At 47.6% G+C, this 16,342-nt stretch overlaps 1 protein-coding gene and 1 long non-coding RNA gene across 3 annotated transcripts; one reads left to right on the forward strand and one right to left on the reverse strand.

The window, feature by feature from the left end:
- The first annotated feature begins 91 nt into the window (after nt 1–91).
- LOC137484605 (uncharacterized) lies at nt 92–13,054 on the forward strand. Of its 2 annotated transcripts, XR_011004936.1 has the most exons (3): nt 92–477; nt 920–1,131; nt 1,946–13,054. It is a non-coding gene; the product is annotated as an uncharacterized lncRNA (long non-coding RNA). The 2 variants fall into 2 exon arrangements; XR_011004935.1 differs by having other exon boundaries at nt 920–13,054.
- Nucleotides 11,960–16,174, reverse strand: RPL6 (ribosomal protein L6). The gene is made up of 7 exons (XM_068208574.1): nt 16,029–16,174; nt 15,211–15,459; nt 15,022–15,120; nt 14,506–14,649; nt 13,555–13,603; nt 12,889–13,073; nt 11,960–12,503 (listed from the first exon to the last, which is right to left on the reverse strand). The coding sequence occupies exons 2-7, from the start codon at nt 15,457–15,459 to the stop codon at nt 12,351–12,353; spliced, it is 879 nt and encodes a 292-aa protein (XP_068064675.1). The 5' UTR covers nt 16,029–16,174; the 3' UTR covers nt 11,960–12,350.
- Nucleotides 16,175–16,342: the final 168 nt, after the last annotated feature.

The following is a 16,342-nucleotide window of genomic DNA, read 5'->3' on the forward strand; positions in this document are numbered from 1 at the left end:
TCGCCCCTCAGAGCCTCATCCGCACCGCGGGGCGCTCCCCTCAGCGCCTCGCCTCATCCCTCAGGGGTTGCTCCCCTCAGCCCCTCGGTCCCCTCAGGGCTTCGCCTCACTCCCCTGGCACCGCCCCGGGGTCTCACCCTCATGCGATGGCCGCTCCCTCAGCCCTTCGCCCCCCTCCACCCTTCGCCCGGACCGAGAGCCGCTCCCTCAGTGCTGTTCTCCTCAGTTTCCCTGTCAACCCTCTTGGCTTGGCTTACTGGGCCCCTCTGAAACTCCCCATTTCCCTCCAGGGCTGGTCCCTCACGTTCTCCCTCATGGTTGTTTCTCCTCTCCCGCAGCCCTGCTCACCCCTGTTTCGTCTGTCCCCTCACAGAATTATTTCCCTTTCTCCCTTCCCCTTGCCCCGCTCCGTCACCATCTCGCAGGAATCCTGTCACCTCTCAAGGAGCTTTTCCCACAGAACTCATGAGCAAGCAGGTATGTCCCTTCCAATCTGGATTTATGGATTCCAGAGGCTGTAAAGCAAAAGGGTTGCGACGCCTTAGTATGTGTGGAAAAAAGGAGATCCAGAGGAAAATCGATCCTTCTTTCTCAGCCTAATTTTATCCTCAATCCCCTCAGACCTCGCCCTGAGGCCCTTCAGAGGCACAAAGTGTCACAGGCAGCTGTACCTGGATGTTCAGCAAAGGACGTGCTGCTGAGACAAATCATGTTAATGAGAAAGACGTGGTGATAAATGTTAAATAGTTTTAGTAGATAATTGTTGTGGGGATTCCCATTGCAAGTGTCTGCTTTTCATGGAACAGTGACTGTGCACAACTGAGCAGAGATAGAGCTCTATGCATTTATTTACCTGTTTGATCAGATTAAATTATTTAACATATTAATGCATTATAACAAATGTGCTGTGCTACTGCAGGAAAAGCTTATTCAGAGCTGGAGTAAAATGAGATCTACCACCAGTGCTTTATATCCTATTAAATCTGGTTGGAAAGAAGCATATTTTTCCATGTAATGGATGACCACTCAACATTGGACCCACGCAAAGCCCTTTTGTAGCCCTGATTCAGCAGTCTGAGCACTTATACCATTGTGTAGCTTGTTTTTGAGGCCAGTTGACACAGGGTTCAGGTAAGTTCAAACAAGCAGTAATTTAGAGATCTGTGTGATAGCTCTGTGCACTGTTTGGTAGGACATCCCTGTTATTCATGTGCTGGACAGTACAAGAGTCTCCAGGCTTGGTTTATTCTAGAAACAGATATTATTTGCCTCTGTGCAGCAGTAATTTTTGAGCAGGGAGAGTGTGTAGAGCTGCTATCAAAAGTTTTTATGAGGGAGAAGCTTCATGGGCATCTGTTATTTTTGGTCAAGATGTGACAGAGAGAACAACGGCTGCAGACAGACCCTGATCCTCCCGTGGGAGCCCTGGGAGGAGTCAGAAGAGAGGGAATGCTGAGATTGGAAGATTTTTTGGCAGGTGGGATGTGGCAGCTGAGTTCTGGCAGGGAACATAAGCCAGGGTCCTGAAGGTTCCTTGGAGCAAGGGAAAAACTCCTGGGGTTGGATTAGTCACAACATTTCATGGGGAGACAGCCACGGGTGTTAATGTTTTGTTCCTAGAGTGGGAGTTTGATATTGTTTACATTCATCCGCACGTGAGAACAGAGGGAGAGAAACACAATGTGTGTGTGCATTTCAGTGGGAGTAACACTCCACCAAAAAAGCATTCCATCTTTAGATCTTGTTATTATCATGGTGTTAGTTGAGTGTCTTCCACAAAATCAACACAAACAGCAGAGCTGGGAGTCAAATGGGATGTTCCCTTCACAAGCAAGGTGAAGGAGATCAGCAGAAGGGGTTTGGTGTTTTCCAGAGGTTTGGATGTACCTGTTCTCCAAAGGCGCACAGGCTGGGTAACCCCAGGCTGAAAATGCTTTGTCTGCAGCTCTTTCCAAGGCCTCCTGGACTGCTTTATCCCACAGGAATGTGGCTGCCACAGCAGCTTCCAGATGGAGAATCCGTGTTTGATATGGCTGTGGATTCAATCCTCTGCCTTGGGATGCAAGCCAAGGCCTTTTACAGGAATGAGGAGCTGACTCAGAGCCAGGAGAGGCTCTGGAAGCTTCCACAGCAGGTGAGGCACTGAACGAGGTGTGTGGCCACGTTATTCCCTAGCAGGGGCTGTGCTTTGTCCTTTGTCTGGGGGCTGGTGGCAGTTTCTTCCAGGAAGGATCCTGATCCATGCGGGTTTCTGTGGGAAGCAACCTGAGCTGCCTCCAGTGAAAACAGCCCCCTTGGCTCTGATCTGCACATTGTGCAGATGTTTTGGAAGTCTTCCTTTCAGCCAAATCTGTGTGAAGACTTCCCAAGCTGAACAGAAGGGATATTCACCATTTTATAGTTATTGATTTGCTTATTTGGAGTTCTTCTGAATTCTATTGACTTGACAATTCAAAGTTAAAAAGCAGTTATTGAATGAAAGCAATAGAATAAAACTGAGAAACGTACCCTGTCCTGCCTCACTGCAGGTAAATAAAATAATTACTGCTAAACATAATTTCCTAAATTATTTGAAGTGCCTGCCATTCAGGAATTAAGAGTGTGTTGTACAGTCTATAAACTTACATGGAATGCTGATGTAGCTTCCTACATGGAATTTTCAGCACTAGGGCTGTACTGGATGCAGCAAACTCCATGCAGTTTGCCTGGCATCTGCTGCAAAAGATGTTGTGTAATGGAATGAAAAAAATACAATATTTGTGTTCTGCCTGTCACCAGCAAATGTCAGCCACTGCAGCTTCGATGTGCAGTCAGAGGGGTACAGAAGCAACTACAAAGAAATCTTGGACTACTTTATGGGAAGACTTAAAAAATAGACCAGAATAACTTTGTGACACAGATCATCAAGCTGAAGGAATAAAACCTTCAACTTGTAAATAGGCTCCTACAGAAAACTACTCTTTTGCTTCCATTATTTTGCATTTTTTCCATTATTTTGGAGCAGATGTTGAGTGTTTTTTGAGCTCCTACGGTTGCCTCTGCCTCTGGTGGCAGGATTTTGGGATCAACTCCGTCTTGTGCAGGTCTCCTGTGTCCTTGTGCTGCTCTGGACACCACAGATACTGAGATTAAGCAGAAGATGCTCATGGGCTGTGGGCAAAAATTCACTCCTACGAGCTGCAAATGGAAATTCCCTATTCCTGCTTGGAATTTGCCTATTATGTAATGGGATTTAAAGCAGCATTGTCTCACCTTTGAGTTTAATTTTACATTAACAGCTATTATGTGTGGAGAGAACTCTTCATCCCAAGGCTTTGCTGTGTATATTTCTGTTCATTTAGAAATGACACTTTCAGTTTCGATGACCATTGTGGCACTAAGAAATGTGTGAAAAAGAAAAACAAGTTGCTATTTTTATGTGGCCTGCACTAACCAGATTTGCAGACCCTGAATCCCGGCTCCTCTGCCTGGTACTTGTTATTTAAGGAGCCCAAATGCCATTATTAATAAGGCCACTACCCAAGGAATACTGGCATTTCTTGGCACATTATCTGGGATTAAAAAATACAGTTTCTCCAAGTAAAACTTAGAAAGGACTGAAGTGGGAAAAAAAAATCAATGTTTGAAAGAGGAGAAGGAAGAAACTAGACAGTGAAATAAAATAATTCCAAACCTCAGAAATGTATTTTAGTTGCAAATGGAAATATTCACATTTTTCTCATTTAGAAGAGCAATAATTGCTGAAGATTGCAAGGTGGGTTTGAGGGAGGAAGAACAAATAGATATTTTTGTTAAAATGAATAAGGGTTATAGAAAACAAGAGTATGAATCACTACATTGCAAACATGGCCTTACTTAAATTGGACAGGAAACAAATGTAAATTGTGGAATCACAGAGTTTGGGAATCCTGGAATGGTTTGGGTTAGAAGGGAGCTCAAAGCCCATCCCACTCCACCCCCTGCCATGGGCAGGGACAGCTTCCACCATCCCAGGTGGCTCCAAGCCCCGGCCGGCTTGGCCCTGGACACTTCCAGGGATGGGGCAGCCACAGCTTCTCTGTTCAGTCTCTTCCACTGTTGATTTGTCTTTACCTTTAGGGAGTTTCCTAATCCGTTACTATTGCAATTTAACCCTTTCCATTTTCTTTTCCAGCTGTTGCAGACACAGAGAACAGTTTATTGTCTTCACCCATGAGGGCTGTGACCAGAGTTCCTCCCCACCATCCCCGCACTCAATAATCCCAGTCCTTTCAAACTTGGAAAGTTGGAAGCCTGATCTTTTCTTTGGGATTTCCTGCTCCCTTGGGGTGCTGGCATTTAACAGAGCTCTCCCAAATTTCAAGTTTCATTTTCTTACTCTAGTAGCCTTTTCTGGAAGTACCTAAATGCTGCCCATCAGTGAGAAAGAGTGGCTGGGAGCTGAGCAGATCCCTGAGTGGTTGTCCTGAATTTTTGAATCTCAAATGTCTCAGAAGACTCATTATTACTATCCCAAAAATAGATAGGTTTAAATACAGCTATTCTGTGCTGGTTTAAAATTCAACCATTCTGAAAACTGGTGCAGTAACACAAGGGATAAATAAATGGAAAATGAATCTGGTACAATATTCTGCTCAATACTGTAAATATATAAATGTGATAGGGTGGCATCTCTGGCTTCATATTTACCCCATATTTTACTTAAAGTTTTGTTTAAAACCCTTGGAAAGAGAAAGTGTCATAAACTGGTTTTCTCTTAGCCTATCAAGAAATAATTTGTGTGTCTACATTTGTATTTCAAGAATTTTCTCTGATTTCCCAAGTGAATTGGTTGAAATACTAATCCTGCAATCCTTGTGTTTGAGGGATTCCCTCAAACAGGGATTGGTTCAAACACTGGGGAAATTCCTGTTACTTCACCCTGAACAAGAGCTGTAATGGCCAAATTCCAGAACTGATATCCCTGGAAAAGTTCTCTCTCCCCACCTGGTCACATGCACACATTGTCCAAAGCTGAGATCTGGGCAGAGCTTCACAGATTATTTATCAAAAATGTTCAATCCTACTCAGCATAAAAACTGAAACATTGACATTTGCAATGTAACATTCCAGGGGGAAAAAGTACATTTTGGGACAATTTCCTTGTCCATGGCCAGGTTGGAGAGGGCTTGGAGCAACCAGGGATAGTGGAAGGTGTCCCTGGAGAGTCTGAACCAACAGGACACCAAAACGAAGAGGGAAAACAGGATTTTAAAAGAGGTGGTGCTTGAACTTTCATCATCTTTGTCTTTTACTTGCAATTCCTAAATCAGATGCAAGAGTGTGAATTCCTAATTAGCAGGTTTGCACCAGCATTGCAGCACTAGCAACCCTTTTTTTCCTGGCAAGGGAAGGCAGGGCAGTGAATCCCTGGCCTGAGCAAATGGTAGTCTGTGCTGATTTTCTCTTCAGTGGTGACAGGCATTCAAAACAAAGCTAAAACTGAAAGCCACTAATTGAGAGCTGAAGCCAAGCTGTGCAAAGTGGAGTAAGTGGAATGGTTTTCCTCTGGGAAGAACAATTTTGCTCTCTGTGTGGTGCTGTCTTGCAGCTCTAAGTGCCCCCATCTCCAAAGGTGCTCTTCCCATGGAGCCTTCCTCCCTTTCCTTTCTTTCTTGCAGCATTTCTCTTGTTCTTTCCAGTGCCTCTTTCCTCTATTTCCAGCCAAGAATCTGCTTTTAAAAGAAGAGTAATAACTATTATACAATAAAGTCCCAGCGAGTGAACACGTTGACAGGATATAAATATGAGGGAAACAGAAGAGGCTGGAGATGTGTGCTGTGGTTTGGGGTACTGCTGATTTATGTGAGAGGTGCAGTCCTCTTATGCTCTCTATCACTCACCTATTTTTCCCTATTTTCCTTCCAGCCAGATGGCAAAAACCAGGAAAGGCCAAATAATACATCATTCCACATTTAGGCTGGACTGGCCCCTGGGTGAAAGCCAGGGTGGTTGAAAATCTTTTCATGCTGCTACAGGCGGGAGAGTTTCTTCCTCTGTGATGTAGAGGTGAGTCTATGGTGCTGCAGTGGAACGTCCTGTGCTTATAAAATCCTGGTCCTGTCAGGGAATAGGAATTGTTTTATAAACTTTCACTTTGTCCTTAACAACAGCACAGTGTTTCTTTAAAAAGAACATCAAAAGGACCCTACAGAGAACCAGGAAGAGCTAAACTTCAACTAAAATAACCCCAAAACAAATCAGTTAATCAACAGGAGCACCGGAGCAGTGCTGTCAGTCACCCAAGGCCACCAGCATCACCCCCTTCATGAGATTATCATTTCCCAGACAGGTGACATTAGCCCAGCCCTCCTCCTGCAGCACAGGGACCCCATTTTGTGTGCTGGGCTCCATTCTGTTATCATGTGGCTCTTGATTGAGCCTGACAAACACATCAAAAAGTCATTTTTTAGGCTTGATTACCCAGTCTGCCCAGGCTTGGGGTGGTGGCAATTGAATGACATGAAAAGTTGAAGCTCAGGGTGACAGGATGGGAAGAGTGATAGAAATTCTAATGAGAATTCTAAATCCCCAGGAGCAGCTGCACTGCCTGGCTCACACTGGGACACCCTTCTCAGGCACTTGTGAAATCAGCAGTTATTTCAAGGGAGCCCAAACCACACAATTTGTGCTCTTATTTGGATTATTTTAATTCTATTTTTTTATTCAAGCTGTCAGGCAGTTTGGGGATTAATGGGTTGTCTGTGTTAGAAGGCAGTTACAGAATGATGTGAGACATTGCCTTGATGAAGTTCTGTTTAATTACAAAGCAGGCATGTCTTTCCTGGAGTGCTGGATTAAATAAACCACACATTTTTATGCTCAGTGCTTTGACCGAAGCCAGGATTTGAACAAAAAAACCCCAACCCTCTCGACGTTTCTCTTGCATCAGCACCCTCAAAAGGCACTTTACCTTTTTCTCCCTCTGTGCCCCTGCTCTGGGCATGTGTTTGGCTTTTTTCTCTTACACAAAGCTCCAGGTTTCCAGTGGCCTTTTGCACTTTGTCAGGCCCCAGGAAAGCCATGTGGACGATGTGCAGTGCACAGGAACTTTGCCATGTGCCTCTCCTTTGAGCAGGAGTTGCTGTGCTTTCAGTTCCCTGATTCCACAGGGAATTCCACATTTGTTCAGTTTTATTTGTGTTTTCATGAAGGAAGACTTCTGGTCCCCCAACAATTTCTATGAAATTCCACAAAAGAGATTTTCCTTTCAGCTCAGCAGGACATTGTCACCAGAAATTTGAATGGTGCCATCATTTTGAGGGTGCATCACTCTTTTTAGGGCCTTATTCTGAAAAATGCACTTCCTCCCTTGTGAACCAAGGGCTGCTTTTGTACATTTTATCTTGGGTTTTATTTCCTCTTGTCAAAACGGCCATTTTGAACAATAGGATCCCATGTACAGCACATGGTGACACTTGAAAGCCTTAATTTTAAAACCAATTACATCCTAAGGCATCTGTCAGGCCAGTGGAAAACCTCTACATCCACTAGGACTGACAAAATGGATGAAGATGAAATTGCTTCTGGTTTAAACTTTATTTTCTCCATGAGATTTAGAGCCTTTCCTTGTGCTCCTTGGGGTGGCTCTCTGCATCCCACAGACTTGTTCCAATGGATTGGAGAAATCATTTTACCTTTGTGTGGCTTCTTGGTGTTCTCATGGCAGTTTTTGACCTGTGCTGGCTGTCACAAGGCCAAAGTGCTCAGCAGATGTAAAATATGACAAGATGGTTATGATCATCATTAAAACCAATCTGCAGGCAAAGCACCAGGACCTGCTAATTGGGCAACTGAAGAAACGCCCAATGGCTCCAGAGTTTCTAAATCTTTGAGCTCTGCTGCCCTGTACAAATAAAACAGCCTAAATTCTGCAAAAAAATGACATTAAATCTGATAAATAGGACTATGAGAACATTTATTCTTTGTGCCACCTGTGCCAGTCTTCAACACAGCACAACTTCTGTACTTTTTAGTCTGAAATGTTGATATGATCTCACGGAACAAGATCAGATTAATGGATCAGGTCCCCTCTCAGTGTCAGCCAAGCAGAGACTGCTTATTCTTTTATGTACTTCAGAAAATGGACATAAATTTTCCATTTTCTGAAGTTGAAAACACTTCTTGAGACCAGACATGAGAAAGTATTTCTGCTTTCTGCAGTATGTGAGCACAGACCTCTCTGAAAATAAGTGACTTGCTCAGGATCACACAGAAAATCAATAATGCTGAGGAAAAAACACTGAATTCCTTTCATCTCAAGTCCTATTTTGACTACTGTGCTTCCTCTCTCCTCACGACTATTACAACTAATAAGTGTTTATGTCTGATGGAGTGTGAACCATGCTTAGGTCAGAGAAGCTGCTGGCTCTGTGTGCAATCCATCATGCAAAGTCATTTCCCCTGAGATAAACACTGAAATAATGGGGAAAAAACAGATAAAGTAAGCAAAAAAAGCCAGCCAGCTGACAAAAATGGGGTTTTTGACTGATATCTGGGAGAGGGTTAAGACTGCTCTGATCTAAACACCCCAAATAATTAAAATGTAACTAAATGAAGATAAATGTCCTGGTTGCTGCATGGCACCCATGTCAAATTCCACATGCAACCATCCCAGACCCACCCTCTGCAGTCATTCAGGCATGGCCTGCCTTTGCTCAACCAGTGTCTTCCAGAACAAAGCATAACAAGGACCATTATGAATAAGATCCTTATAAAAATAAGGATTTAATTGTTCTAATTGCTTAAGCAATGAGTTGTCAAGTGCTCAGTGCAGACTGCAATGCAGGAGAACTGGAGAAATCCAAATAACAGGTGAATAGTGGCTGGGAACCTCAGTTCCTCTTCCCAAACCAGGACAGGAACAGGAGTTCTTTATGGTGTATCCATAGGATTGGCATTTATTTGATTATTTATTGAGCTTGTGGGGACATCCACAGTGAATTTCTTTGCAACAGTTCTGAACTCTGAGGAGAGGCAGGGCAGGGATCAGGTGGAAATAGACCAGGAGAAAAAGGTTCAGCCTCTCCTTCATGACAAGACACATACTACAGCACAGATGAACTGAGCAGCCAGTCCCTGGACATCTGGGAATTTGGCAAATTTTCCTCACCACTTGGCCCAAAAGGTGTGGGAGTCCCATAAAAGCACCTTCACACACCAGCCAGAGCATCCTCTCTTAATTAAAGTTAAACCCAAGAGTGTCACAGCTGAAATGCCACAGGTAACCGTTCTCTACAAACCTGGCACTGGAAAGGACTTTGTCTTGCAGATCAGCCTCAGTTTCTCCTGAGGATCCTGGGTCCAGAAGGATTCTCATTCCAGAGGCAAAGGCAGTGGCTGCTCCCTGAGCCCACTGAGCCTGCTGTGGCAGCTGGACAGAGCCTCACTGGGCTGGAACTGCAGCCACCAGGTCACTGCACAGCTGACAGGTAAAAATAGGTGCCTGGAGATAACAAGGCATCATAATCTTATTATCAATTCCCTGGGAAAGCCAACATCCCTCTTTCTTCCCTCTCCAAAGGATGCTTTATTATAATTACATATCACTTTATTAGGCAGCTGAAGCAAAGAGCACATTTGATGCTAATGAAGTGCTGCTGTGGTTGAGGCTGTCACTATTTTTGGAGCTGCACATCTCCAGCACTTTTCATTGGGTGATGGAGGCTTTGGATGTCTCTGGCTTCTTCTGTGGGGGCTGCCCAGGAAAAAGCAGTGACTCAGCGAGCCCAGCTGCAGAACTGTTCACATGGAATGGGAAATGCTGGGGACAGCCAGAACACACACAAAGGCTCTTTATGTGCTGCAAGTTGTGCTCAGGTAGGGGATAGCATTATCTGGATTTAAAAAAAATCCCTCTGTGCTGGTCACCTGCACAGGCCTCATTTTTCCTGTTTTCCATCCCTCACCCTGCAGCTTTTCAGAAAGAAGGCAGATTTCACAGAACCCAGGGAAAATATTTGGGAGGTTGGAGACAGACGCATCACAGCTGATCATTGGCTGCCTCTCCTTATGGAATACAAGGGGTTTGCCATCTCCATGTCCTGCAGCAAAGCCTGAGGAGCTGCTTGGCCTTGGGAAGGCAGGATTTGGTGTTCCAATTTCTCCTGCTCCCACATCCCTTGGTGTGACACTGGCATCCAGCTGGGCCGGTGACTCAGCTCAGCCATTGACAGGAGCAGAGATTCCTCCCTCCCTTCCTCCCCACCTTGCAGGGTGTGTGACTGTCACCACCTCATCACACAGGTGACAGGAACAGGGCAACGGCAGCACTGCTCCAGACCAGCATCTCTTGATAACCAACCCCCATTTCCAAATCACTTCCTGACAGCACACCGGCAGACAAAGCCTCCCCTCCCAGCAAACAAGGTTAATGGTTCCACGTCTCCTGATCCACAAAGCAGGAATGTGTCAGAGCAACCAGGAATTCCAGAGAGCGCCATTGGATCTCCACACCCAACTGGTTTTGGGGCTATTTTGTTACTGCAACTTCCCCACTCCCAGAGGGAAGGGAATGACTGGAGCATTAATATGTCCTGCAGTTTTCCCTCGAGCACAAGTGTGGGACTGAATTTGGGGTTGCAGACTACAATACCACGTGCTCCTACAAACTCTTCTGATTCTCCTTGCTGGATGGGGCTTTCCCCATTTCAGTGTTCCCACACACAATTTTTAAGTTATGTGAACTTTCTCAGCATATTTGGTTAAAGTTTTTCTTAGACCTAGCTTAGGAGTAGCAGGGAGATGTGTACAACCCTTCTGTATCTTTTTAGAGCTGATTTACATCAACAGGGCATTCCCAGAATTGCAGGAAAATCTCCCCTTAAACTTAAAAACCTGTGACTAATCCCATTATCCAGCAAAGCACACACAAAAGATGTAACCAATAACAGACAAAATTCCAGTGTCAGGGAAAATAAAGAACACAGGGCAGAACACAGCACAGAGCAAGAGACTCCTCCCAGCCAGGTCAGGAATTCTGCACAGGACACAGACAGCTCACTGCCTCCCTCTGCTGAGCCTCACTGATACTTCAGAGAATTCCAGGCTGCTTTGGCTTGCAAGGGACCTTACAGCTCATCCTGTTCCAACCCCTGCCCCTTCCACTATGCCAGGGTGCTCCAAGCCCCATCCAGCCTGGCCTTGGACACTTCCAGGGATCCAGGGGCAGCCACAGGGATCCTCTGGGCACCCTGTGCCAGGGCCTCAGCACTCTCACAGGTAACAATTCCTTCCCAAAATCCCATCTAACCCTGCCTCTAGCAGAAGGAAGCCATTCCCTGTGTCCTGTCACTCCAGGCCTTGTCCCAAGTGCCTTTCCAGTTCTCCTGAAGCCTCTTTGGACCCTACAAAGGGCTTTAAGGTCTCCCTGGAGCCTTCTGCAGGCTGACACCCCTCAGCTCTCCCAGCCTAGTAATTACCAACAGGAAGATGGTGGGAGTGCTCCGTGCTTTCACTTCGGACACTTTAACACCCACCAGCACCAGACTGCAGCCCCTTGCTGCAAACCAGGTACTCCAGAGATGTCCAAGTTCTTTCACTGCCTCTGGAGCACTCCAAGCCCAATTCCTCTTTCCCACTGAGTGCGGCTTCCACCTCAGGGAGGGCTCTCTTCCCTATCCTGTTTTCATGAAGCCTGGATGAATTTGTTGAAATCTCTATTTCTCATCAAGTCTAACCCTGTTAGCTAGCTCAGCTCAGAATTACTGGGCAGACAGATGGTGCAGTTACATAAACCTGGATTCCTGCAGAAGTCTGGCAAAGGAAGAGCTCCAGAGTGCCAGACTTGGTGAACTGTACATCCCTGCTTTCTGCAAGAACATTGATTTCTGCTGAGTTCAACACAGCACTAACCTTCTCCACTCACTTTCAGACAATTTCGTCCTGCAACTGTGGAGTATTCCCAGCATTTCCATTCAAAATCAAAGCATAGCTCCTGAAATACCTCAAAGAAGTTATTTATTAGCTGAAGTTCAGCACAGATGTATTTTGTCTTGATTTCATCCTGCACTGTCTCCAGCATTAGCTGCTATTCCCAAAGCAAAATCTGTTCAGGATCCCTTCCCAGCTCATTCAGAGTTAAGAAAGCTGAATTCCTATTTATGTTAAATAGTTCAAGAAATCCAACAACCACCACAAAACTTCAACAGCCAAAACTCCTACACCCCAAACTTCTCCAAATTCTGGTCACTACCTACATCCCCTCAGAGTTTCACTCCATAGCAACAAGCACTGCCAGAGCCATGCACCGCCTGCTGTTACAGACTGCAATGAACACACCACAAATCCTTGCTTTTTTTCCCTTGGAGTTTAATGTGGTGCTTCCAGAAGGCTCAGAACACCAATTTGTGAGGATAAACTCCATTTGAGAGAGAGAATGTGGAGCGCAGGTACCCCCGGAGCTGAGGCACCTTCCTGATCCGTGCCAGGATCTGGGAATCCACGGCCTTCTGGTCTGTCTTGCGCTGCTCCGTCAGCTCGTATTTCTGCAAAGCACAGAGAACAACATTAAAATCCTGGGAGCAACTGCAGGATTCTTTAAGAGACAGGAGGAAATTCAGAGCAAACACTGAGTTATGGGATTTTTAAGAAATCTTTCCCACATTTGTTCTTGATAATGCAAAGGTGACGGAGCACTGAAGCATTCCTTGGAGCCAACACAGTGACAGCACTTCTTGGTCAAAAAAAGACATTTAACTCGAATAACTCCTCCTCTGAGAAAAAAACCCAAATTTAGAGGGGGGATTACCTCATTTTAATGGCACCACCTCACTTTAATGACCACTTAAAATCCACCTAGCTTTTTTCCTCCTAATTCCCCCTTTCCAGCCTAGCCTGGAGCATTGAGAAAGGAACCACCCTGTCCCTTACTTCTTTCTCAGTGTCAAAGATCTCTCCTTCCTGGTGCTTGGGCTTCCTCAGCCTCTTCTTCTTAAAGTAGGAATCCGTGAGATGCTTGGGAATTTTCACCCCAGTGAGATCCACCTTTGTGGATGTGGCGATAACAAATTTCTGGTGGGCCCTGCGCAGTGGGACACGGTTGACAGCCAGGGGGCCTGAAGGCAGAGAAGACAAGAGAGAACAAGGTCAGCTTTTCTGGTGAAAATCCCTGCCTTGAAGCTGAGTTTTTGTAGTCTATATATATGATGACCAGTTCCTTCAGAGTTGCCTACAGATAAAATCTCTAGAAATACAAAAATCTCCTTTCTGAGCTCTTTCAGTTGGTCAGATTCTGAAGCTTAATCATCTCCCCTCCACCTCCCTGCAAAGTCACAAAATGACAGAACCATTAAGGCTGGAAAAGATCCCCAAGATCATCAAGTCCAACTTTTGACAGATCACTACCTTGTCAACTAGAGCAGAGCACCAAATGCCACATTCAGTTGCTCCTCCACCACAAAATGTGATTCCCCACTGATGTGCCAAACCAAACACGTGCAGATCTATTGTGCTACTGACCTCAGAGACAAATTTGGACTTAAAAAACCCAAAGAGTCCCCCAGAACAAAAATGCCACGTTTAAATAAAATTTTTTACCTGTAACGAGTAGAAGGCCAGTATCAAGCTGCTTCAGGAACACAACACGCTGCAAAGAAATGAGATGGGACATCAATCCTCAGGTCCCAGTGCTCCCATACCACAGCCAAACTGGGACTGTGCCTCTGTTACTGGTACAAGCACTGACAGTGCTCCAGGTGTGGGTAAGCCGTACCACATGAGGAGCTGCCACCTTGTGACCAAGCTCCAGCACTTCCAGGTACCTCCTCTCCAACCGAGTGTGACTCTCCAGGAGCTTTCTCTTTCAAGGCTAAGCAAAGCCAATTACTCCAGTTTTTACTCTTCCCCCATCCTACAGGATGGCAACAGCCATCCCAGCACCCAAATCCTCCGAGTTACAGGCAGGAATTGGATAAACACCACAAGGGCTCTATAACTTCACACAGTCAGAGCCATTCCCCCGTGGTGTTTTGCTCCTTCTGGTCAAGGTTTCCTTCTCTGGCAGCATTCTTCATGGAATCATGAACATCAAAGACAGAGACTTCAAGAAAATAAAGGAACACCGGTTGTGCTGGTGACCATCCTGAGGATGGAGAACCCAATATAACAATCCAGTGCTACCTTGATAATTAGATTAAGAATGAAACTTTAATTTTTCCTCCAAATTTTCCTTTGCAGTAACTGCTGTAGGACAAAGTTTTGTCTTTGTAGGAACAGCAACAGAAACAGGCACTGGCTTTGCTCTGCAGCAAAACTCTTTGCATTGTATCCAAGCAACTGGCTGAGCCTGTTTTACTTCCAGCTCTGCTCAGAACAACCTTAATTTAACAAACATTTCACCCCTGCCACCCCTAAAGGTTGGACAAGGAAAACACCAAACAGAAGTCACAGATTTACGCCCAGTGGCTGAGCAGGGTCAGACAAAATCAGCTGGGAGATTCAGGGTGTCTGAAACGCTGCCAAACCCCTGGCAGCAGGAGCTGTGCCCACCTTGCCACGGTGCCGGCCGGTGAGCAGGATGAGCACCGTGCCGGGGGTGATGGACGCCCGCAGGCGCCGCTTGTGCTCGCAGAACGGCTTCTTGCCATGGCTCAGCAGCTTCCGGGGAACGTCCTCCGTGGGGTAGTACCTGGGCTGGGAACAGGGGACAAACATCTTGTACCACCCGCGTCTCACAGCACAGCAGCTCCTCAGAAAAGTTCTCCCTGCTGCCCTGAGGTTCAGCCCTCTGAAGGATTTCTGCTGCAGATAAGCTTGGGAACACACGAATATTTTGGAATATTTAGTGTCCAGCTCCGTATTTGTGCGTGCTTCCACCTCAGCACAGCAACACACAGGACAGAGAATTCCCACCCAAAACCCACCACCTCCCACGAACGCAGGGTCTGGCTGTGCTCACAGAAAGCACAGCACAGGCTGAGGCCCCTACATCACCCCAAGCACGAGGCTCGTCACCCAGCCTAAAGCCCCCTGCACCAAACCACGAGCAGCCGTGCTCTTCCATACCATTTTCCGGATTTTAACCACCCGGCTGCCTCCATTCTTGTCTCCGCCCACTGGCTTGATGATGGTGGCACGGGGCATTTCCTTCTTCTTCTTCTCTATCTGTGTGCAAAGAACAAGGAAAACTCAGCACATTTCAAACCAAAGGCACCACGATAAACCCGACTATTGCCCCAGTGCTCCCCAGCCCACCTTTGTCTCTGGGGCTGAGTACTTGCGCTTGTACAGGGCTTTCCTGGCGTACATGGCTGAGCGGGAATACCTCCCGATGCCCCGGGCCAGGACGGGGTTTCGGCTGGCATGGTACTTCTTCACCCTCTTCTTCTTGTCCCCTGCTGCTTTCTGGCTTGGCTTCTGCTCCGCCGGCTTCTTCCCCCCTGCCTTCTTCTTGGCCGGCTTCTTCTCAGCTGGCTTCTTCTCCGGCGCCTTCTCACCCGCCATCTGCGATCACAGACAGCAGGGTTTAGGGTTCGTTACAAAGCATAGAAAATAAAAATTAAATCATCCAACCCATCCTTCACACCTTTCCAGTAGGTGTCAGCCACCTCCTCCAGCCATAGCTGACCAAGCCCTGCTCCCTGTGCGCCTCTACACGACTTGAAATGCTCCTGCACGCTGGTTACAACAGCTCCAGCGCCCATCCAAGCGCTCCTCGGTGGGAAGCCCGAGGACACGCAAACACATCCCGAGCCTGCAGCCGCCTCTGTCCCGGCTCGGGACTGCCCCGGTACCGCTGAGCTGCCGGGCCGTGCCCCAGCGGCCTCCCCCGTCCAGCCCCAGCCCAGCTCCCGGGAGGCTCGGGCGCGGCCTCCGCATCCCGCCGCGGCCTAGCCCACTTGGACCGGCGACACTCCCGCTCCTCCCCACCCCCGCGCCCATCCGGGCCCCTCCGCCGCTCCCCGAGGCTGCCGGGCAGCGCCTGTGAGCGCGGCGGGGCCGCCGGCGGGAGGATGGCGGCGGATGGAGCGCGGCGGGCCCGGCGCCGATGGCGGCAGCTCCGCCATCCTCACCTTCCGGGGGAGCAAAAGGGACTCACATCCGGGTGCGCGGGCTAAGGACAGCGCTGCGTCTGACGTCAGCGCGCCGCGCGGGGGAGCACGGGACTCGTAGTCCGGGAGGGTCCGCGCGGCCCGGGGCCGCCCCGGGTCACCAGCGGGGGGGACACCAGACCCCGCGCCCGCTCCAGAGGCTGCGGGAGCCCCGACCAGGACAGCGGCCCCGCCGCGCCGCCGCCGCTTAACCCGCGTCCGCTCGGGGCTCGGCCGGCTCCGCGCCCTGCCCCGTGCGCGGGCGAGGCTCCGGTGTCACCGCGCTCCGGTGCCGG

The sequence above is a fragment of the Anomalospiza imberbis genome, chromosome 18 (genome assembly GCF_031753505.1).
Source record: "Anomalospiza imberbis isolate Cuckoo-Finch-1a 21T00152 chromosome 18, ASM3175350v1, whole genome shotgun sequence".
NCBI classification, from domain to species: Eukaryota; Metazoa; Chordata; class Aves; order Passeriformes; family Viduidae; genus Anomalospiza; species Anomalospiza imberbis.